The 21,689-nt window shown below is 54.6% G+C and overlaps 1 protein-coding gene and 1 long non-coding RNA gene across 5 annotated transcripts in view; one reads left to right on the forward strand and one right to left on the reverse strand.

Moving 5' to 3' along the window:
• PLXNA4 (plexin A4) overlaps window positions 1–21,068 on the forward strand; it is a 607,131-nt gene extending 586,063 nt beyond the window's left edge. For 3 of the 4 annotated variants that reach the window (XM_049714950.1, XM_049714949.1, XM_004272184.4), the window contains 7 exons: window positions 2,040–2,143; window positions 2,670–2,769; window positions 3,895–4,085; window positions 5,368–5,537; window positions 9,494–9,706; window positions 16,251–16,401; window positions 18,500–21,068. In XM_049714950.1, coding sequence (XP_049570907.1) covers window positions 2,040–2,143; window positions 2,670–2,769; window positions 3,895–4,085; window positions 5,368–5,537; window positions 9,494–9,706; window positions 16,251–16,401; window positions 18,500–18,595 — 1,025 coding nt within the window. In that variant the 3' untranslated portion in view covers window positions 18,596–21,068. Of the gene's footprint in view, window positions 1–2,039; window positions 2,144–2,669; window positions 2,770–3,894; window positions 4,086–5,367; window positions 5,538–9,493; window positions 9,707–14,033; window positions 14,132–16,250; window positions 16,402–18,499 lie in introns of those variants that run through there. The other variant, XM_049714948.1, reaches the window with a different exon arrangement.
• Window positions 1,367–15,273, reverse strand: LOC117202312 (uncharacterized). Its single transcript, XR_007479318.1, has 6 exons — window positions 15,186–15,273; window positions 14,420–14,526; window positions 12,349–12,439; window positions 11,201–11,282; window positions 9,202–9,358; window positions 1,367–8,875 (listed from the first exon to the last, which is right to left on the reverse strand). It is a non-coding gene; the product is annotated as an uncharacterized LOC117202312 (long non-coding RNA).
• Window positions 21,069–21,689: the final 621 nt, after the last annotated feature.

Consider the following 21,689-nt stretch of genomic DNA (forward strand, 5'->3'; position numbering starts at 1 on the left):
CAACATGACAACAACAAACAGAATGCTGCTGACCCCTTGCCCTCGTGAGGCATCTCCCCTTTCCTCTACCACCTTACCTGCCCCGAGGCCCTCACCTCCATGATCGTTCCAGCTGTGCCACCAACAGCACTAAATGATGGGCAACCCCCAGAGACCGCTTAAGGCTCTTCCGCTCCGGCGGACACGCGTGGCACCCTCGTGTTTCCATTCCTGGGACAGCCCGACGCTACAAGAAGCTCTAAACAGGCAGCAGACAAGCCCGGGAGCCGGAGGCAGGGACCTGGATGTTAGGAGCATCTCTGCTCCCCCTAAGGGCAGGCAGCTCCCTTCCGGGGTCTGATTTTCATCTGTAGCACTGGTCATGCCAAGGGCGCAAGGCAGGAAGGAATCAGTCCTGGACCCCCAGCTCAGCCTTGACAGGAGGGGAACAGAGGGAGGGAGGACAATATGTGTGTCTGCGAGCTGTAGGAAAAATCCAAGGCAGGGGTTAGACAAGGACTGCGGGTAACTCACTCCAGCCCCCAACCACATGCTGCAAAACCCGGTGCTCTTGCCTGTTTCAGAATTTCAGCATCTGTGAGGCGTTGAATGGGGTAGTGGCTGCCTGGAAACCAGATTCCTGGCTTCCTGGCAGGAACACATGTTGTATTTGGATTGAAAAGGCCATTTTTCCTTTCTGCTGTGTGCGTGTGAACGTGTGTGCATGTGTAGATGTGTACGTGCCCGTGCACGAGAGCTGGCCTGTGTCTGGCATGCACCTGGGTCTCCATGTGCAAACAGTTCAGGGCTGGCATGTGCGTGCCTCCATCTCCGTGTGATTTGTACCGCGTGTGGCGATGAGGATTTGGTAGAGGAGAACCAGTCTCCTGTTTTCCCATGTGGGATCCGTCAGCAAGCCCGCGTGTTATAGGTGTCTGGGCCCATGAGGAGAACATGGGATGTAAGCGTATACCTATGGCATCAGATAATTAGGTGTTGGCTCCATCACCAAGAGGCTGTTATCCCCATCAGCTTTGTGGGGACGAGGCTGTTCTTGGGCATGAGAATAGGTTTTGCTGGTCCCGCTATACACTTTTACTCAGTCTCCCAGCCAAGGGTGGCCCACCTGCCAGCTTTCGGGTACGGGATGCACCCCTAGAACAGGAACGGGGAGCACAGTGACCGAATTTGCAGCCTTGGTCTCATTAGCTCCAAGACCTTACAATCAAGCAAAGAGTACGTGAAGGTGATGACACCGCCTTGCATTTGCTTAGTACTTTCTTAAGTGCCTTCACCTGCCTTTTTCATTCAGCTAATAAGCAAAGACTTCTTGCAGATGTGGCCACTGTAAGGTCGGATCTTAACAAACGGCACCGCGAAACAGAGGAAAGCTTCAAGTGAGCTTTATTAGGGAGCGCTCCCGGGCGAGGTTCACTGGTGTGAGAGAAAGGGGCCAGAGAAGTCGCGCCTGGGCGAGGGTTGGGCAAGATTTTATAGGGGAAGAAGGGAAAGGGGTGTGGTGAATCTGGGAGGGCGCAGGGTATTCCTTATTTGGTGGTCTCTTCGGGTATCGTGGCAATATCTGGTTGCCGGTTGCATCAGTCTTGGGACAGTTAGTCCCGCCCCTCGAAAGGCGGGAAGGCTGGGCCGGGTTCAAAGTCCCCAGGTCAGTTCCTGGAACTGGGTGGTCCGGAATGTCTCCAGGGCAGTTTCTGGAACTGGGTGGTCCGGAGAATTTCGTTCTGATGCAACCTGTGAATCTGATTGTGTTCCCCTGCCTCAGGCCACTTGGCCTTACAGCCACTGCTGGGAACAGGTGGGCCACGGGGGTGATGTTATTCCTACTTCTGTCACGTAATTTGTTGGATGAGAACCAGAACTGGAATTCAGGGCCCCCCCGCACCCGTGCTGAGAGCTTCCGCACCCCTCCTCTGGGAGTGTCTGCTAGCACCTGTCTGTCCGCGATGCACCCCTGAGAAGGTGCCGTGTACGTGCACTTCATCCAGGATCCCATGGGAGGCCCTGAGGCCCTCTCTGAGATGCGACTGCTCTCCCTACAGAGTGGCGACAAGGAAGTGGGGCGAGGATGATCCTGCAGGATGAAGACATCACCACCAAGATTGAGAACGACTGGAAGAGACTGAACACCCTGGCGCATTACCAGGTGAGGTGACCGTGGAGTGGAGAGGGGCTAGCGAACTGGGCAGCCAGGTCCCTGGGAGTCTCAGTCCTTGAATAGCAGGGCTGCCCTGAGGCTCTTACCAAGCCCTAAATCCACTTCTTCACCAGCACTGCACGTGCCCTTAGCGACCCGAAAACATGGCCCCCAGCCAGGAAACCCTGACCTCCTTGGAGATGGTTGCCAGGTGCATGCTTCCCACAGGGCATAGGCACAGACCCTGTGGTACCCGGAGTTTAAGGCTGGGTGCTCCCCCAGGGAAGCACCAAGACAGAGGGTGCTGGTGAGAAGCTCTTGCCAGAGTTGCTCCAAGAGTGAACCCCAACATAGACTACGATTCTGTATTCAGATCTGTTGTGCTGCGTCAAAGGAAAGCTGACAGCCTCCTTGGTCCCCTGGGTCTCGGTGAGGCACTGATTGCCCCTGAGGACCACGTTCATCCTGGCTTGTCCTGATTTCCTGGGGTGGCAGAGTTTCTGTGTCCAGGCCCTCACCTGCCTTTTCCCGGTAGGTGCCGGATGGTTCTGTGGTGGCTTTAGTGTCTAAGCAGGTGACAGCCTACAATGCCGTGAACAACTCCACCGTCTCCAGGACCTCGGCAAGTAAATACGGTGAGTTCACTGAATCATTCTGGGGAGGAGAGGATGCCCTGAGCAGCTGTTGTCATTGCTGGCAGCACTGCTGGAAGGCAGCAGATGCCCGGGATGGGGCACGGGGGTGGGGAGTGGCGGGGGGGGGGGGAGTCAGGCAGGCTGGCCACCAGAGAGGAACTCTGGCCTGGAAAGGAGGCTTCTGGTTCCGGGCAGGGGCTCTGATGCAGGCGCAGGACCTTCATCCTCAAAAACAAGAAAGTCTAACCTTCCTGAGCATCGTACAGTCTCTAAGATGCTTTCACACTCGTGATAACTCTTTATCAAACGTCAGGTTCATAATAATCAGTGGATTAAATAATTATTATTTCCCCCTCTTATGCAGATTAGCAAATTATAACTCAGATGCACAGAGGCTAGATGACGTGTAAAGGTCACACGCTATGAAGCAGTGGAGGGAAGGTACAGACCCAGGTTTCTGCTCCTCGGGGTGGGGAAAAGGGCGCCGGATGTGGGCTGGAAGCCTGGAGTGCCTTCTTACCAGCAAAACGGGGATTGCAAAAACTACCAACTTCACGGGATGGTTCTGGAAAATATATAGAAGACAACCTAGAACGGTGCCCGCACACAGTGGGGCTTGCCTCTTCTCTTCCCGCTCGACTCTCATCTCACCACACCTCACGTTTCAGCAATTAAGTGGGAGGAACTGGTCCAGGCGAGAGGGGCGGATGAAGGTACACAGTGACAGGGCGTTCACTAAGCTGGTCAGCCGTCGTCTGGGGAGACAGGATCCCTGCTCTTTCATTGGTACCCAGCTGGCTGCACAGAGCACCCCCTGAGACTTGAGAGCTCTCATAAGGAAAGCGTAAAAAAGGACAAGCTTCTGTTTTTACAAATTGAGTAACAAGGGCTGGAGATGCAAGTGCAGGAGGGAGGGGAATCCGAGTGGGTGGAGGAGCCACAGAGAGTTTCCGGAGGTGGTGGGAGAGCGCCCCAGATTCAGGAATGGACGGAAGTGAGGCAAAGTGACAGCGCCTGCAAATGCAGGAAGGATCGGAGTTGGCCTTGGCTGGAGCCGAGGTGTGTCGTGAGTGATGGGCCGGAAGGCTGGGTGGCCTTACCCGCGTGGGGTCCTTGCATTGGCAGAAAACATGATCCGGTACACGGGCAGCCCTGACAGCCTCCGCTCACGCACACCCATGATCACCCCTGACCTGGAGAGTGGCGTCAAGATGTGGCACCTGGTGAAGAACCACGAGCACGGGGACCAGAAGGAGGGTGACCGGGGGAGCAAGATGGTGTCTGAAATCTATCTGACACGACTGCTGGCCACTAAGGTATGGGACTTCAGACAGGGTGCGGGGCACCTGTGGGTTATGGGATGGGACTGCCTCACCTCACAGAAATGCCAGAGTTGGCAAATCCCTAGCACCTCTGCTGGTGCCCCCTCTCTCACCCATTCATGCACACGCTGCTGGTCAGCGCCGGTCTCTTTCCCAGCACAGAGCCTCAGAATCCTTCTCAACCCAGTGCTGCAGCCAACCCCACCCATACATCCGAGCTGGCATGCCGTCAGAAGTTTTGGTTCCGTCCCTTCTCTTGCCCTCGCTCAAACAGAGAGACACTAACCACGTGTATTCATAGTCTTCTGCCACGCCTAACGGAAGAATGACTATTTCTCTGGGGTGTCGTGATGGGAATTGGGGCTCCATCATTGACTTTCCAGGCACCGTTTCTAATCCTGGTTCACGGATCCAGTATGGGTGGGGTTGGCTGCAGCAGTGGGTTGAGAAGGATTCTGAGGCTCTGTGCTGGGAAAGAGACCGGCACTGGCCAGCAGCGTGTGCGTGAGTGGATGAGAGGGGGCACCAGCAGAGATGCTAGGGACTTGCCAGCTGTGGCATTTCTCTGAGGTGAGGCAGTCCCATCCCAGTTAGTCCCTCACTCCCGAGACTGGCCTCGGCTCTGCTCTCTGCAGAGGCAAATGAGTAACTGTGCATTAGCCGGCGTGAATAATGCCTAAACAGAACCGGCAGATTGTGTTTGTCTGCTCTGACTGACTGAGTTGTTCATTAGCATTTGTGAAAAGTGCTAAAATAACACCATCAAAGGGTGTTAAACCAAACCGAGTTGTTGGCAGAGGAAGGCTTCCTTAGGTCCAGTTATCGGTGTTGTATCTATTTTCTACGTGCCGGGGAAATGTAAAGCTGCTCGAGACAGATGCAGGCGGGCAGGGGGAGGGTGCAGATTTCACATAGGCACTTGCAGGATTTCACCCAAGCAGGTGTGGCTGTGCGCTGTCCTCCCTTCCGCCCGCCATCTGGGAGGCCAGTCGATCTCAAAACCCAGCCTCAGGGCTTCCCTGATGGCGCAGTGGTTGAGAGTCCGCCTGCCGATGCAGGGGACACGGGTTTGTGCCCCGGTCCGGGAAGATCCCACGTGCCGCGGAGCGGCTGGGCCCGTGAGCCATGGCCGCTGAGCCTGCGCGACCGGAGCCTGTGCTCCGCAACGGGAGCGGCCACAACAGTGAGAGGCCTGCGTACCGCAAAAAAAAAAAAACCCAGCCTCAGAGCTCACGGGGCAGGCGAGCTGTGTCTGAACTTGCGCCCTCCTCCGCAGGGCACACTGCAGAAGTTTGTGGACGACCTCTTCGAGACCATCTTCAGCACGGCGCACCGCGGCTCCGCCCTGCCCCTGGCGATCAAGTACATGTTTGACTTTCTGGATGAACAGGCGGACAAACACGGCATCCACGACCCGCACGTCCGTCACACCTGGAAGAGCAACTGGTGAGTGAGGGGCGAGCAGAGGATGAATCAGGAGAGGCCAGCCTGGAGTCCATGAGCTCAGGCGGGCCTCAGGCCTTGCAGAGGGGGAGAGGGGCTGGGGTCCACCTTCCCAGCAGGGACTCGAAGCAGGCGCTCTCCCGGGGCCTTCATCTCCTCCCTGATTATTTGTGTGCTCACTTCCTCTCCCTTCCCTCTAGTCAAATCATCCTTCGTTCCTATCAGTCAGTAAATATTTAACCAACTAAATGAGCAAAAATGAATATGCCAGATGTGGCAGCCAGGTGGCTCTCACATCCAGGTCCCTCCCCTGTGCCTGACACTATGTTAGACCCTGAGGCTTCTGCCCTCCGTGGGCTGACAGTCACGGGTAAGAGACAGGAGGGCAGCTGTTCGGACAGAGAGGCACATGCGACAGTAGGGGATGCATGTGTGCAGCTAGCTGGATTGTAGAGGGGCAGCATCTCACAGCGACTCTTAAGTGGAGTTTGAAGCACGTCTAGGAGTGACCTAGGTGAACGAGGAGAGTTTCCATTCTATTCAAGAAGTGGTCTTCCCTTTCCACAAATCCCCTTCCCAAACTCCCTTTGGGGAAGGGACCGTCCCATAACTACTGTGTCTTTGAGACGAGGAGATCCTCTAAGTCCTAAATGACCCTCTAGGTGTCTCACCATGGTCCCCTCTCTCCTTTAACATATATATCATCCTTTCCCTTCGTTTGTGTGTCAGCTGTGTTTTAGTCTGAGACTGCAAGGTCAGACATCAGTATTCAGCTCTTGTGATGGAACCTTGCAGAAAGCTGGGACTCGATAAATATTGATGAAGATGCAGGGCCAAGACGGTCTCTTCTTGAGAGTTCTACCTGGGATAAAGCTGCCTTATATTTGACCCCTTCGGTTCCAGAATCCCCTCCCAGTAGTTTTACACGGTCCCTGTCCTGGGGTGCTCTTCCCTAGAACATTCTTGCAAAGCAGCACGAGCCTGCTGCCCGGCACCCACCAACTGCTAGGACTGACATGGTACCAGGGCTCAGCCAGGTGCCCTGACAACCAGCCCCAAGCCCCAAACCAAAACCTAGATTTAGGCAGGAGTCAGCCTGTGGCACTGAAACGTTATTTAACGTAGGATGCTCTGGCTTCTCCTCTCTTTCACCTGAAGCATAGCGCATCGCTACTAAAATTGGGAAATCAGGCAGGCACAGAGCTTTGGGCCACAGAGCTGCAGAGTAGGGTTTGCTCCCACAGTAGCTCTGGGTGAGAGAGGATCCTGCACCGTGGAGCTCTTGCAACTCTCTCTGAAATAAGACTCTCCGACTCTGGATTCCCCATCTAGCACAGTACACTGGGTGAAGGCTGTTCTCTCCTCTGAAAGGCCTGCAGGCCTTGTCCCTCCCAGTGCCTGCCTCTAGGTAAGACTGCATTGCGTTCTGCCCATCTTCTTAGCATGACTCTGCAGAGCTGTTCCAAGGGCATGCCCCTGATCTACCCAGTCTGCTTCTCTCTGCCACCAGGTCTTCCTACTTACCACCCCAGTTGAATGTCTGCAGCCTTCAGAATTCAAGGAGTGCCCTGCCCAGACCTTATCCAGGTGCTGGGAGAGCTGGTATTTCCAAAACATCCCCCCTTGATCTTGTAGCCCTTTACAAGTACATCCCCCTGAAATGGTATCTAAACCATTTGTTTTCAGCTCATACCTCCCACTGGGGTAAGGTAAGGGCACCTCCAACGATGAGATGCCATAAAGTTCTTGGAGGGAGGGCAGAACCTTCTTTCCTGCCCGCTCTTCCAAGTGCCAGGTGTTACCGTAACAAGCTCCAGTGTCAGGGAAGGAAAGCCCAGGCAGTAGACAGCAGTACCAGCTCTCACCAGAGGATGCACTCCCCTGACCCTGATCGTGGCCGCCTGGGCAAGACGAAGTTAGTCCAGGAATTATGAAGTCTGCATATTGACTTAACAGTTAATTGTCCCTGATTGAAAAGAGATTGTTTCTTTATTCCTAGCCAAAGTTGTTAGCTCACCCTCTCCCCTACTACCTTCCTCCACATTCCCCTGCCTTTTCTCTTTTAAATAAACCTCCTACTCATTTAGCCTGAGTGGCTGCAATCAGCCAGAGATTAGTGCCACCGCTAACGTTAATAGTATGCAAAAATTTCATTAGGCAGGAGCTGCTGTGGTTTCCCTGTTTGATTTGCCTGTCAGCACAACTGGCTGAAGGAAGGGGAATGTTGGGGAGAAACAACCATGCAGCAAATATGGGCTCCCAGAGTCCCTTTCCAGGTGGGACTTCCGGAAACGGGCAGCTGTAGACCGGAGATTTCATCAGCTGGGCAGCCGGGAGTCCTTCATCCGGGGCTCTGAGCCCAGCTCTCATGGTCTCCCCTGGGCAGTTGCAGTGACCCTGACTTTCCCCTGAGTGTCAGAACTTTCTGTACCGTCCCTTTATTTCCTCTTCTGGATTTCCCAGGATGAAACAAGTGCATCTTACCATTGTTAGACCTCGCTGCTGCCCGCACTGCACGCTTTGTGGGAACGTAATAAATACTTGTTGACTGACTGGCAGTCTTGAGTATGAGGCCCTGCTGTATTTTAGCCTTTGTTGTATGTACGTGCTGGCTGCTGGGAGATACAACAAATATAGAAATCTTGTTCTTGCTGGATTGAAATCATGTAATTCAAAAGAATTTAAGTTGTAAGAGGCAAGCCAAACACACGCAAACATTGTAACTATTATTACCAACCTTGAGGACGGCAGCCAAGCAACAGCAGAGCATCAGGGCACATAGCAGGAGGGGACGGTGTGGAGGCAGAGGGAGGGAGATGCGTGGTCTCTGGCTGGGTGCCACCCCATTTCCTGACCTGCGTCTCCGCAGGCTGGACGGAAGCCACGGAATCTGAGAGCCAGCAGAGTAGTCAAAAGGGGCAGGTGGGCAGGTTTTGCCCCATGCCTCGGGACCCTTTCTAGCAACAGACAGGTGGCTCCGGTAGCAGACGGCGCTGCAGGTTCCATCTCCTCTTTGTCTTTGGCTCACTCCCCTTCGGCAGTACCTTCCGCTCCTCTTCCTTCAGCTTTTCATCTGCATCTCTAACACTGAGACCATTAAGTGTCGTCCTCTCTGGGAAGGCTTTCCAGATAATGCCCCTCTGGGTAGACTTGCTCACACCTCCCTGGCTCCCACACTGGACCCCACCCATCCTTCAGGTCCAACACCCAAAGTTCGTGATTGCACGTCTGACATCACCACGAGCCCAGCGGTATGCAGACTTCTGCAGGACAGGGGATGGGTCTTATTCACACTGGACCCCCAGTTGCTAGCATAGCTCCTGGTATACAGCAGATGCTAACTGGAAGAAAGTGAGGGGAAGGAGGGAACACAACGGGGCAGGTGAGAGGCCAGGAGTGGGGTCTGTTCAGCCTGCCCGCTTAGGGGTGGGAATCAGTTAGCTCCACTTGGAACTGTTCAGTGCCAGGGCTCTCACCATGTAGGAATAAGCCCATACGACCAGGCAGGAAGGGCGTGGCTTCTTCCAGTCATACAGTAGAGGGCAGAGAATAAGATACAAAGCCCAGGTTCCAGGCTATTTAAGGTTTGCCAACCAGACACGCCTTGCATCTGTGGCATAGGGGGCAGACAGTGGAACAGAGAGTCAGAAATTCCATTTTCTAGTACCTGTCATGGCTGCCTCGGACCCCAAAGCCTTGTGTTCTCAGGGCAGATGGTGAGTCCTGTGGTCCAGGCTGGGCGTCGAGCCCTCCAGTGCCCATCAACGCCGTATCTCTGAACAGATTGTTCAAGCTTGCTGATCTCCACGTCCCCGGAAAGTGAACTGATGACATAGAGAAGGCCCCTCAGAACCCTTGCTTCCCAGCCTTTTCTCTTTCTCCAGGGAACTCTCTAGGTCAATGTACAGTGCCCCCTGCCCCCCAGCTCCCTTGACCATCTGCCTCTTCCCCCCACACAGCCTGCCGCTGAGGTTTTGGGTCAACATGATCAAGAACCCCCAGTTTGTGTTTGACATCCACAAGAGCAGCATCACTGACGCCTGCCTGTCGGTGGTGGCCCAGACCTTCATGGACTCCTGTTCCACGTCAGAGCACCGGCTGGGCAAGGACTCCCCCTCCAACAAGCTGCTCTACGCCAAGGACATCCCCAGCTACAAGAACTGGGTGGAGAGGTGAGTGCTGGGCCGGGGAGCCCAGGTCGGCCCCGGGCCGCAGCAGGCAACTTCCTTGGTGGAGGTGGGACCCCTTCCTTCCCCTCCGCAATGGGCAGGGCTTGCAGACTGGTCCCGCACGAAGCCCCAGCCTGCAGTGGTGACACCCACAGCCCACGGACCCAGTACTGTCAGCTGAAACAAGAATGGGACATGGCTAGACATTGCCACTGTGCTCTGCTCCCCTGCATGGAGGGCCCAGCTCTTTCTAGGCCCAGGAAGGAAATGGAGTTCCCTGCTCTGATGCCCACTAAAAAACGAAAAAAGAAAAAAAGAAAGACTCCAAGGGACCGAATAGCATCCTGCCACAGGCGGGCTGGAGGCCTGTCCCCATCTGCCCCTGTCCATCTGGCAGTTCTTCCAGGGGCCTGTGGGGACGTCCTTGTCACACTGAACAGCTTCGCACAGTCCCAGTCCCCTGACTCTCAGCACGATGAACTCTTGATGCCCGGGCCCTTACGGTGCCTTCCCAGCCACAGTGGCCCTACCCTAATCCAGTCTCAGCCGTGCACCTGTGACGGGAGGGCCACCTGTACGCTGTGCAGCTGGGTTCCTCTTGGTACAAAGCTCACTCACGGTAAAGAACATTCATGGCTTGTCTGGGCTGTATCAGCTCCATATGCCAAGCGCCTGAGCTAAACAACCAGCTGAAAGTCTATTTATTCATCACAGTAGCTCCGGAATATAAGAGGACAGGCTTTAGAACCTCATTTTGTGCCCATGAAGGTGAAGAACTATACGTACAGAATGGTTGAGTAATCAGTCCAAGATGACTTAAGTGGCCAAGAGAAAAGCAGATCCCCAAATTCAGCTGACTCCCAAATCTCTTTTCTACAATTTATGATCCTTTTAGACAGGGCTTTTGCCAACCCATACGGTGTCTGTGTGAATTAAGGCAGGTGCCCCTTCCTACCAGACGATGTGGCCCCATGCCAGGATGCCTGGTTTGTTGAGTGACAGGCTAGCCGTCAGTCCTAGCTCACCCTCTCAACCAAGCACCTTTGTGCAGTGCACAACCTGCACACCTCTACGTGGCGGTCTTGATTTTAGAGTCCCTCTCTCTTCTAAGTAGCTTAAAGATAGGAAACCTGGATGGAAACTCAGATTTGGTGCTTTTTTGAAGAGTCAGAGACCAGAAATTGTTCTTGACTGAGACAAAATGAACAATATTGTTTCACCCATGGAAGAGAGACAGTCTCCATCTTTGTAGTTGAAAATTGACTTCCCTTTCTACAGAGGGAATAACCGCGAGTGGGGTGGGATCCTGGCCACCCCAGTAACATGGTTCTGCTGGAAGAATTGCATTTTGTTTTCCCCCTCCCTCTGTTCTTTGATATCTCCCCCACCCCTTCCTGCTGGTACATGTGGTGGGCTTCCAGCCTCGGCTGTCAGAGAGACAGCTCACTCTTTTGTCCTCGTATCTGATTATGTCTGAGTTACCAAAGAGGCTCTTACCTCCCCCTGCGTCGACAGTGGCTCATTCTTCTGACAGCAGAGCCGCCAGGAGGAGCAAGCTCTCCTGTGTGGTCAGCTGGCTCTTCAGCAGAGAGAGAGAAGAAAGAGGCAGCAGCTGGGCTCTGGTTATCCCTGTCCCAGTGCAGTGTCACTGCAATGGGACCTCGGGCAGGGAGGGAGAAAGCCGGGATGTGAAGGGCTGGGAGCATTTATGAAACAACTGTGTAGAGGATACTTCCCCAGAATGGCCCGGTTAGTCAGGGCTAATGGTCTCCCTTTCACGTGGTGCTAAATGAGATTCGTGCCACACAGCTGCTATAGCTCACAAGTAACCCCAGTCCATCTGGTTATTTTTAGGAGTGCCTTGATGGTCTCCATTTCTTATCCCGCCTGTTTCTAAACAACCAAAGGCACTCTCAGGAAAGTCATCTCTCACTTGCTTGGGGTCCCAAATCATTTCTCCTCCCCTTCTGGGATGAGGGTACAAAGACAGAGGGGTTGGGAAATAGCACAGCTAGGTCTGGAGATCAAGCCTAGAGTGCTTCTTCCCTCGGTGGTGAGTGGATCAGTTCCAGTCTCCCTTCCCGAGGAGGCTGGCCTCTGAGCTTGTCTGCTGCTGGGAAATGAAGTCCGGCAGCACAGAGCTTGCTCAGGACCCACAGCCAGCCTGCTCGCCCACCTTGGCCTGCCGAGGGCACGGGCAGCCTCCAGTTCAGAAGAACGATGGTAGAAGGCCCTTTTCTTGTGGCCAGGGCTTGCCCACTTCTGATTTCGATGTTCAGTTGCTGTGAGCGTGCAGACAGCACACACAGGGCCCAGGCTCACCGCCTCAGTGCTGCAGAGCATGCCCTGCGCACATCTGGGGGAGGGCCTGCTGTCCTCACCGCTGAGAAACAGGGTTTATTCTGGTGGCCCTCTCTATAGGGGGGTGGGAAGCATACGGCTTCAGGAGTCCTCACTAACTCTGTTGGTTGAGCAGCCCAAGTCACTCTATCATACCTAAGCAGGCTTTACCTCCTAGAAGTTCTTCATCCACCCATCCCCCCCCACCCCCTCCCATTCTCCCACTCATCCTCCCATCCCACATCCCTCCCATCCTTCTGCTTGTCCTCTCATCCATCCTCCATCCCATTCCCGCCTCCAAATACCTTGCAATGCTTGTGGTTGGTGGCCTCACTGCAGACTCCCAGTCTTTGCTGCCTCCATTCCAAGTATTAGAGGTTTTGCTTACGGCCACATCTAGTAAAAGGGAGAAGAATCTCTTGGTTCCGCGGTAGCAACCAACTGCTACCCTCATCTTAGACAGCAGAACTCAACAGTGTTGTCACCAGACTGGTGTGTCATGATCAGCAGAAATTTCTATTTCACTGTCAACAGCAGTAACGGTTTCATGTTAGAGTGGTTGCCTCTCATTTTAAATTGGAATTAACCCCGTGGCAACGGCAGCCTCCCTCACCTGCAGGCACAGGTTTTCCACATAGCAGTGAATGGAATGGAGCCACAGTTGGGCCCCTGGGAATTGGACCGGGGCATGCCACTCGCTGGGATGCCATCTCTCACCTGTGTCACACACGAAACAGGCTAAGAATCTTAAATATTTAAAAATGCCTCCTAAAGAAGCCATCCATTCCAAATATAAAACTTGTGACAGTTCACCCCGGGAGCAATACTGGAGGTGAAGTATGGACATCTCATTAACTTACTCACTCATCCATGGGTCATTTATGGTGTCCATCGTGGGCGCACTGGACGCTCAGGATGGATTAGACTTGATCCTTCCCTTGTGGCCCTCATCATGGTCAAGGAGGACACACAGGCCCTCAGCAAGCCCCGTCAGCTGTGGGGGCTCAGGGAGCAACGTCCTGATTCTCCTGGGCCTGGGAGGTCAGTGAATGAACACAGAGGGAAAGACTTTTATGCAGGAGCTTGAAAAGTAAGTATCTGTACATCAGAGCCTTGGGCTCTAAATGTCCTTCACGTCTGCACCTTCATCCTTGAGGTGTTTGAAGGGATGAGGATACTTTGTTCTTCTCTAAGAGTCCAGGGCATTGGAGACCACCTTCTCAATCACTGGGGCCATCCTAAAGGCAGAGATGGGGTGCCCACCAGCACACACTGGGTGCATCTCACAGAAGCACATGAATGTAAAACACTGCAGACTGGGCAACAGCAGAGAATCCGGCTCTCTGGGGCCCTGCAGCTCCTGAGGACCAGCATCAGGACCACAGTGGGGCTGGCATCCCACCTGGTTCCCTTCTGGAGAAGGGCTCGCCTGCAGGAGGACATCCCAAGGGAGCAAGTTCAAGCACAGGAGCCCAGGCTGACCTTTCCCTTCCTCACGGCACAGCTAGCTGATAAGAGCCCTCGTGTGAAGTTCATTAATGGGACATAATTGCATTCTTCACAATCAATAAGGCTGCTCAGCGGCAGAGCCCAGCGCAGAGCCCCAGCACAGCAGGCGCTCGAGAGGAAGCAGCTGGGCACACCGTGCAGCGATGCCAGAGCAGCAGGGCCACTGTCAGGCTCAAGGGGTGCTGGCCAGGGAGCGGGGCTGGGCAGAGCCCTGGAGAGCAGCAGGGAGAGGTCGAGGCAAGGGCAGCAGAGACCTGCAGGGGGGATGGGCCCACTTAGCTCCAGGCAGGGCTTGGGGTGAGGATGGGCCGAATGTCAGCAGACCTCAAGCCCCACACTCCTCTAGGACATCAGACTGCCCAGAGCCACTCAGCTCAGCCATTTAGAACTTGCTGAAGGTGAGGACGTGCGGTCGATCCACTCGTAGGCTTGTGTGTGGCACCGACGTGCACTGGTCCCATCCAGCGCCCTCTGCACACAGGCAGCAGAGGAGGGGCGGGTTGCCCCGTGCAGACCTGACCTCACTATGAGCGGGAATCACGCAGAGCACGTCCAGGCCGGCTGCCCCCATGACTGCAGGTGAGGAGTTAGACCCCTGCCCTCCCACACTCCCCTCTCAACCCCACCTCACACCCTCTCCCTCTCTCTCACACAGACTCATTTTCTGTATATCCTCTTTGGAGCAAAGGACTGGGCTTTTAGTGCGGTAAAGGCAGGCCATTGCGAAGGGACAGAGTGCCGGGTGACTGCTGTTTCCCGTGAAGACAGTGGTCCCTAACCTGGGCTCGGAGGCCCCTCACAACCATTAAGGTCGCAGTAGGAGGCCTCATGCTATTTGCAGAAAGCCTGACAGAGCCGTCCACCTACCTGTAAGGTTTCAGGAGCAGGTAAGGGGAAGGGCAGGAGTCTTTGCTTCTGATGATGATCACGTCCCATCGGGATCCTGGGGTTTTCCTCGCGGTCAGTAGGTCTGGCTGTCGGTGGTGACAGAGTGAAACTGTCTGGAGGAAACTCTGGGCCCAGCCATGTTGCCAGAGCTATGTCTGGCCGCTGGCCGTGACACAGAAGTGAGAGGCTCGTTTGTTCCTATTTCCTCCTCCCATACGACCTGTGGACGTGACCCTTTGCCGGACAAATGTATTTGCTCACTAGGCATGGAGTCGCGAGGGGACGATGGCACAAATCTCCTTAGGAGTGGCGAGGTTGGGGCCACCACTGACGCCCTGGTTCTCTGCTATCAAAGGGAACATTGCATTTTTTGCCTTCCAGAAATAGAGGCAATGCATCGAGTCTCTCCCTGGAACTTTAGCACCTGGGATGTCATTACCTGGAACCCTGGGGACCCTAAAGATGTTTTGGGGTGGGATTCAGGCCTGGAAGAGAGTGGGCTCTTCTGGGATGGAACAGAGGAACCAAAATGAAACAGGACAAGGAGCTGAGGGGCCCAAGGGCTCTGGAGACGAGGGAGGGCGAGGGAAGAGAGGACCCCACACTGAAATAACATTGTGAAGAAAGGAAGTCCAAATGAGCCGGAGGCAGGACGGCCTCCGTGCAGGGCTGTGGCTCCAGTAGGGCGGCCAGCCCACCCCTTGCCAATCCTTGCCGGCCTGGGGATGCCCTGGCGCAAACTGACCTGTCATTCATGCAGGCCCTTGAGCATGATGCTGGAGTAGCGCACGAGTGCCACCTCTGATCGTCTGCCACCCAACTCCTGGGCACCTAGGGGCAGAGGTGAAGGTGGGCACAGGACTGAGAGATTCGTGGTCAGCATGGTAAGGGATGCGGAGGGAGAGATGCAGGGCTGAGGTCCAGGGTGAGAACGAACCAGAGCCTCTGACAATACTCCCTCCACTCACCTGATCAAGCCTTGAGTTCTGGGAACCCAAGGCCTGTCATTGTCACCTGCACCTTCCCAGGTGAGAGTGACTCTCCGAAAACTTTGTTCCCCAGCTGCCTCACTTGCCTCACCCTAGTCCCCGCCCTGGTGACTGTCCCCGCCACCCTCCTCTGTTCTAAGCTCCCAGGCTCGGGCATTCACTGTGGGCTGAGCTGGGACACCACAAGGACTGCCGGGTGTGCTGCCCCACGGCCCTGATGCTCCCCCGCCTTTGCAGGTGCCTGGTCTCTTTCCCGTAGCCCACAGCCGAAAGCACCTGTCTTGGGGGGCACCAGGGCCCTTCAGTTCCTCATTAGGAAATGACACAACTCCCCTCTGGTGGGAGAGTTGGGGGTTGCTGCATAAAATGTCAAACTTCAGAAATTAAAAATGTAAATGTTGGCATCTAATTAACCAGTTGACAGGGGTGCACAGCTGCAAGTGACAGTGACTGATTGCCTTCTGCCAGCCTCTCCCCGCAAGCGGCCCCCAGCCCCACCCTTCTCCTGGCTAACCTCAGAGAGGGGGGGCATCAGGGCAGGGCAACTGCCTAGAAGAGCCTTCAGGCCCCATGGAGGGGATGTCTTGCGTCTGTGGGAGGGGGAGTTAGAAGGACACACAAGGCAGACTGGACCACTCTTCCGGGAGCCGGGAACAAAGCCAGTGCAGGCGATAGTCACTCCTTCCTCCTGTCCCCACCCTGTCCACCCTCTGATAGTGTCTGGGTCACCCTCCGAACCCGCTGGCCCCAGACCCGGCGCTGGGAGTTTCCATCTCTCCTCTGCCCCGCACGCACGGTTCCTCACTCTCGTGCCTCGGCAGGTATTACTCGGACATCGGGAAGATGCCGGCCATCAGTGACCAGGACATGAACGCCTACCTGGCTGAGCAGTCCCGGATGCACATGAACGAGTTCAACACCATGAGCGCGCTCTCCGAGATCTTCTCCTACGTGGGCAAGTACAGCGAGGAGGTGAGCCCTGCCCTGCTCGGGGCCCGCTGGGAAGGACTGGAGCAGAGACCCAGAAATCCCTGCCCGGAGCAGCCTCTGTCAGACACACCCCTCCCCCACGTCTGCTGGGGAAACTCTACCACCCAGGACTTGAGGGCTGTGCTCTAAAGACAGGGATGCTAGAAGCACACCAGTCTATCAGTTCTACCTTAATCCCTGTTCTTTTCAGACATATAGATCAAGCATCTCTTTCGGTTTTTCTCTTATTTTTTCTTCCCTGCTGTTCCCTCTCCTTGATTACTTCCCTTTCTCTCTCTGATCTAATTATCTTTAAGCAAATAGTTCCCCACTTCCATGGGCAGGTCATAAGGAAAAGAAAAGAACAGAATAGAATAGAAAACAAGACGATAGGGTAGGAGAGAATCAGAACAGAATACAGACCAGAGCAGGATGGAGTCTATTTCTAGTTGCTGCATTCCCTAGTTAGGAAACTTCATCTGGGGTCATTGCCCCTGCAGACACTGCCTTCTTTCTGGCCAGCACAGAGGTGCCCATGGTTTTCTTGGTCATACCGGTATAGACCAGGTAGGTTCAGAATCCAGGCTCCCCATGTCTGAGCAGCAGCATATCTGCCTTGTGAGTGGAAGATAGTAACAGGAGCTGAAGCCAGGGCCCCAGGTTCTCTGCTTCCTCCCAGCCTCACTCCTGAGGGAGGGTCTAGGAACTCTGGATTAAGGAAGGAGCCCCAGCAGGGCCCAGGGCCTGGTGTCCACAGGCCATGAGCAGTATAATGCTGTGAACCTCAAGTGCAGGGAAAGTCAGTGGTGGGTCCTCTAGGGGAGGGACCCCAAAGCCAGCCTACGGGCCAGTGCTAATCCAGGGCAGTTTCCACCTGTCTGTGGCCGCGTGACAAGCGAGGACGATGTACAGTAGGCCAATATGAGTGCCACTGTCTCATCTTGGAAAGGCCTGTCCCTTAGTCTGAAAGTTCGTCTACGGTTAGTATTAAAACGTCCCACCTTTATGAAATGTTGGGGCCAGTCACTGGTGGTCCTCGGCCAGCTAAGAAGTTGGCAACTCGCTTGGTCTCCCCAATTAAAAATTTATTAACTGGGCCAGGACGTCCAAAGCTCTGGGACCCTCCCTTCAAGCCTTCAGCCTCCTCTCCCCTCCCTGCTCCCTCAGACCCCAGGACCCGTAGAGAGCAGCCCTGCTGTCACGTGCCCCTGCTGGAGCCAGCATTGTGTGATGGGCGCTCCCGTGTCACGTGACTTTATCCCCTCTCCTGGAGCAGCCCGAGAGGGAGTCACACGTCCCATCTCATTGTACACATGAGGAAATGAGGGCTCAGAGAGGTTACATGTTTTGCCCCACATCACCCGGCCAGAAACTGGTAGAGCCCTTGTTCAATCCTACAGCTCCTGAGTCTGACCCAGCTTCAAATACATATTCCTTCATGTGTCCACAATTGCTCTGTCACCGTCCTCTGCCACCCATGTAATCTCAGCAAAGGCTGTGTAGACACTGTCTGTCGGGTGTCAATGACCAGTAAAGCTTAAGACATAACTCTCCGAGGGATACTGGTTTCTTAACAGGCAAAGGGGAGCCAAATAACTTGCTAAATGTGGAATTTCAGGCCTTGGGTTGTGGACGAGGAAGACGTTCCTTTTTCACGGTGCGGGGCTGGTGGTGGTGGAATGTCTTGATATCGTGAAATCATAGTCACCCCGAGACAGCACCATACTTCCCACTGGGCATGGACCTGTTTGCTGTCTAACGTCTAGGTAACTGCAGCAGCCTGGCACAGGTGTCTTCTGCCCACTCCCAGCTGTCTTACGTGGGCAGTGAAATGTACACGTGTTCAGACATGCTGGTGCGTGCGCTGGCATCCTGCGCTGACACCTGGGTGCCCACACGTTTGTCCCCTATACCCGAGGGCTGCCCCGCACCTCCCCACCCGGTCACCCAGGCTGTGTGCCTTCCCTGCCACCTCGTGTGGGCCGCTTCACCTGCACACATCCTCCCAGACCCTCTGACCACGCCCCCTGTCTGTTGTACCCTAAGAACACAGACACACACACGCAAACTAGTGACCGCCCCGTTCTTGGCTTTTCAACAGATCCTTGGACCTCTGGACCACGATGACCAGTGTGGGAAGCAGAAACTGGCCTACAAACTAGAACAAGTCATAACCCTCATGAGCTTAGACAGCTGAGAACCGTCCTTCCAGGCACCCCCTGGAGGGAGGGACACACCAAGCCGTGCCTCAGTCTAGATTATCATCTTTACCAAGTGCAAGTTCCGACTGGCGCCAGCAGCATCCCCCGAGCAGCGCTATCTCCCTCTCTCTCTCTCTGCCTGTTTCTGTCTCCCTCTCCTTCCTGGATCCCCTCTTGCAGTTGCTCTACCAACATGATTGAGCCAAGCCACTGACCCTCAGTTAGTCCAGGATGCCCCCCCCCGCCCCGTGAGGGACCTGGTGACCAGAAGACGTCAGAGGGGGCCCTCTTTCCCCGCTGACCCCAAGCATCAGCGGCAGGGCCCGAATATGGATGAGGATGAAGGATGTTTCTGTACTGCTACTTCACCTTCCACGTTTTGATAGCCCCGCATTGAGCCGAACGTTGGCCTGTGGACGAGGCAGTGAGCTCTGTATTACCTTCACTGGGAAGACGTCTCCTGGCCCAGGTTTCCATCTCCAGGGGGTCTGTCAGTGGCATGGTCCCTCTGCAACTGTGAGAAGAAAGGCTGCGCCTCCTGCGTGTGGCTGGAGTGGGGAGCGTGACGCGTCGTGGGGTGCCTCGCAGGCTGTCTCCCACTTGTTGGGTTGGCATCCAGAGGCCTTTTGGTTCCCTTCCAATCTTCTTGGAGCCTTTCCAAGTGCCCATAGGGCCCTGCCTGCCCAGTCTCCTCCCGGCCTGTGGAAAACCAGACAGGAGAAAGAAGAGCAGTTACAGCCCACTGTGGAGATCCTCCCAACCTCCCAATCTGGCTCACAGCGGCAGGAACGTAACACGTAGAGGGAGAGAAGAAGAGCGCTGCATCCACCCTGGAAGCAGAATTGGCTGTTTTCCATTTGCCTCCACGTGCTAACGAATCATCATGGGTCTGACCCCTTGCAGATCCCCGAGTGCCGTCCAGAGGACACACCTCCATCCTCCTTGGTCATCGCTCATCAGGGGTCAAGGTAAAATGCCGAGTGCACCTGGGAGATTCTACCTCCAGCTCTCTCGGTGGCTCCCATCCCCACTATCCTTCCTGAGAACTCTGTAGAAAGTTGGGGCAGACAGCCTCGCCCCGGCTCCCTGCAGGACCTGGTGCCGTTGCAGATGCAGATGACTTTGTCTCTGGACTGTTCAGACCTCCTTGGGAATTATTTCATCAACATCTCAGCTGTCTCTTTAGTCACTCTCCTCCCTCAGCTCTTTGGCAGTCATCATGGAAAGAAACACACTCAAGCACAGCCTCGCAGAGACAAGCCAAAATGCCAGCCCAGCTCAGTCCCGGGTTTGTCGTGTTTGGGAAGCAGCAAAGAATCAAGAGGAAGGACCTGGCTGGAAAAGGGAGGAGGGACGTACAGCTGACCTTGGCTCTGGCGTCTGTTCCTCCATCTGTCCTTCCATCCACGGATACATCACTTTAGCCAGCCAGACGAATGTGTGCTCAGACATGTGTCCTAGGTGAGCAGGGGCCATAGTGAGAGACTGTCTGACGGAGGATCGTGGAAACCTATAACCTTGAAGGGACCTTAGACACCATCTCCATCTGTGGTCCAGTCTCCGCCATAGACTCGCCCGGCAGCCCTGGTGTGGAGTTGTACACCACTCTGGGAGGCAAGCAGCGGCAGCATCTCAGGTGGGGTTGGGGACAAGGTTCCACAGTCCCGTCTTCACTCCCCGAGCATCAGACATCCTCCCCTGCAATCCACTCCACAGGGGCCCCACGTGGAAACAGGAAGGAACCACACCATTTCCAGCAACATCTGTGGAGCACCCTGTGCTTAAAGAATGCTAGCCCCTTTGGATATGAGTACGTGTGTGTGTGTGATCTCATGTGCACATGCACATGTGTGTGTGTATGTGTCTGCCCCAGGAGTAGGCAGAGAGCTCAGAAAGCTTTCCTGTCCTATCAGGGGGATTTGAAGCATCTCCCTTCTCTGCCCTTGCTCACCATTCATTCTGCAACTTCGGGACATTTCAACACTTGTTTTCTGTGCTGAGTGCAGAGGGGTGAGGTCACCTCTCCGTAGGAAATCAGGGTGGTCAGTGGCCAAGGGGATCCTGGACAGGACTGGAGGCCGGGCCGTGGTGACGCAGAGCAGGACAAATGATGGGCAAAATACAAGTAACCTAAAGGACAGGAAGAGGAGAATGAGAAAATATGCATGTCAAGGGGGAAAAGCATAACCAAAGGTTTTGGCAAATGAAGTGGCAGGTGAAGAAGCATGGAATTTCTACCCTTGATCATTTGATTTCCTCCCCAGAAGCCACAAGCCCTGGCAGGCCAGGAAGGAAGCAAGCCGGAGGAGGGCTGAGGAGGCACCTGGGCCGCTAAAATATTTTTGCACATGTGAAGGGGTTGGGGAGAAGGAAGACACAAACATATTTAACACAGATGTGCTGAATGGAAGCTGAGTGTAAGTATGTGTGTATGAGTGTGTTTTGAATTATTTTTTAAGTTTTGCACAGTTAGAGAAAAAAAATGAACAAGTAGGAAAAAGACTGTTATCATGGTTCTGCTGAAGCTTTTCTTTTTTTACCGGATTATTGTTATTGTTTCGTTGTCGGTACAAATTTTTTTCCCCACGTCTTTGTTGTAAGAGAAACTTCAGTCACCTCGGGAGAAACGTCAGGAAGAAAGAGGGGAGGCGGGCGGACAAGTTTCCACGCCCTCCGCGTCTCTCCTGGGGGAGGGGTTTGGGGCGGGTTCTGTTTTAATTGGTGGGGTGGGTTGTCGGGTGGGTTGTTTCTGGCGCTTTGTTTGCCCAAAGTCTCTGTGACCTGCTGGGGGGATGGAGAAATGGGATCGAATTTCGCAGCGTCACAACCCATCTTCCCCATAAGAGCTCTTTTTCCTTTTACTGTTTGTTTTCCATTTCTTTCATTTGGATTCTTGGCGCACGTGTGATACGTTTCAAAGTAAAGACAAGGCGGCGTTGTCAAAAAGCCTCTCTTCCCCCCAGATCTTCTTTCCACACCTCCCCTTGGAATGCCCAACCTCCTCCTGGCAGGCCAGAGACCCCATGCTGGCCAGTATGTGCCAGAGAAGGGCCTTGGGCAGACTGGGTCCTCTGGAAGGGAAGTCTCTTC

The sequence above is a fragment of the Orcinus orca genome, chromosome 9, assembly GCF_937001465.1.
Source record: "Orcinus orca chromosome 9, mOrcOrc1.1, whole genome shotgun sequence".
NCBI classification, from domain to species: Eukaryota; Metazoa; Chordata; class Mammalia; order Artiodactyla; family Delphinidae; genus Orcinus; species Orcinus orca.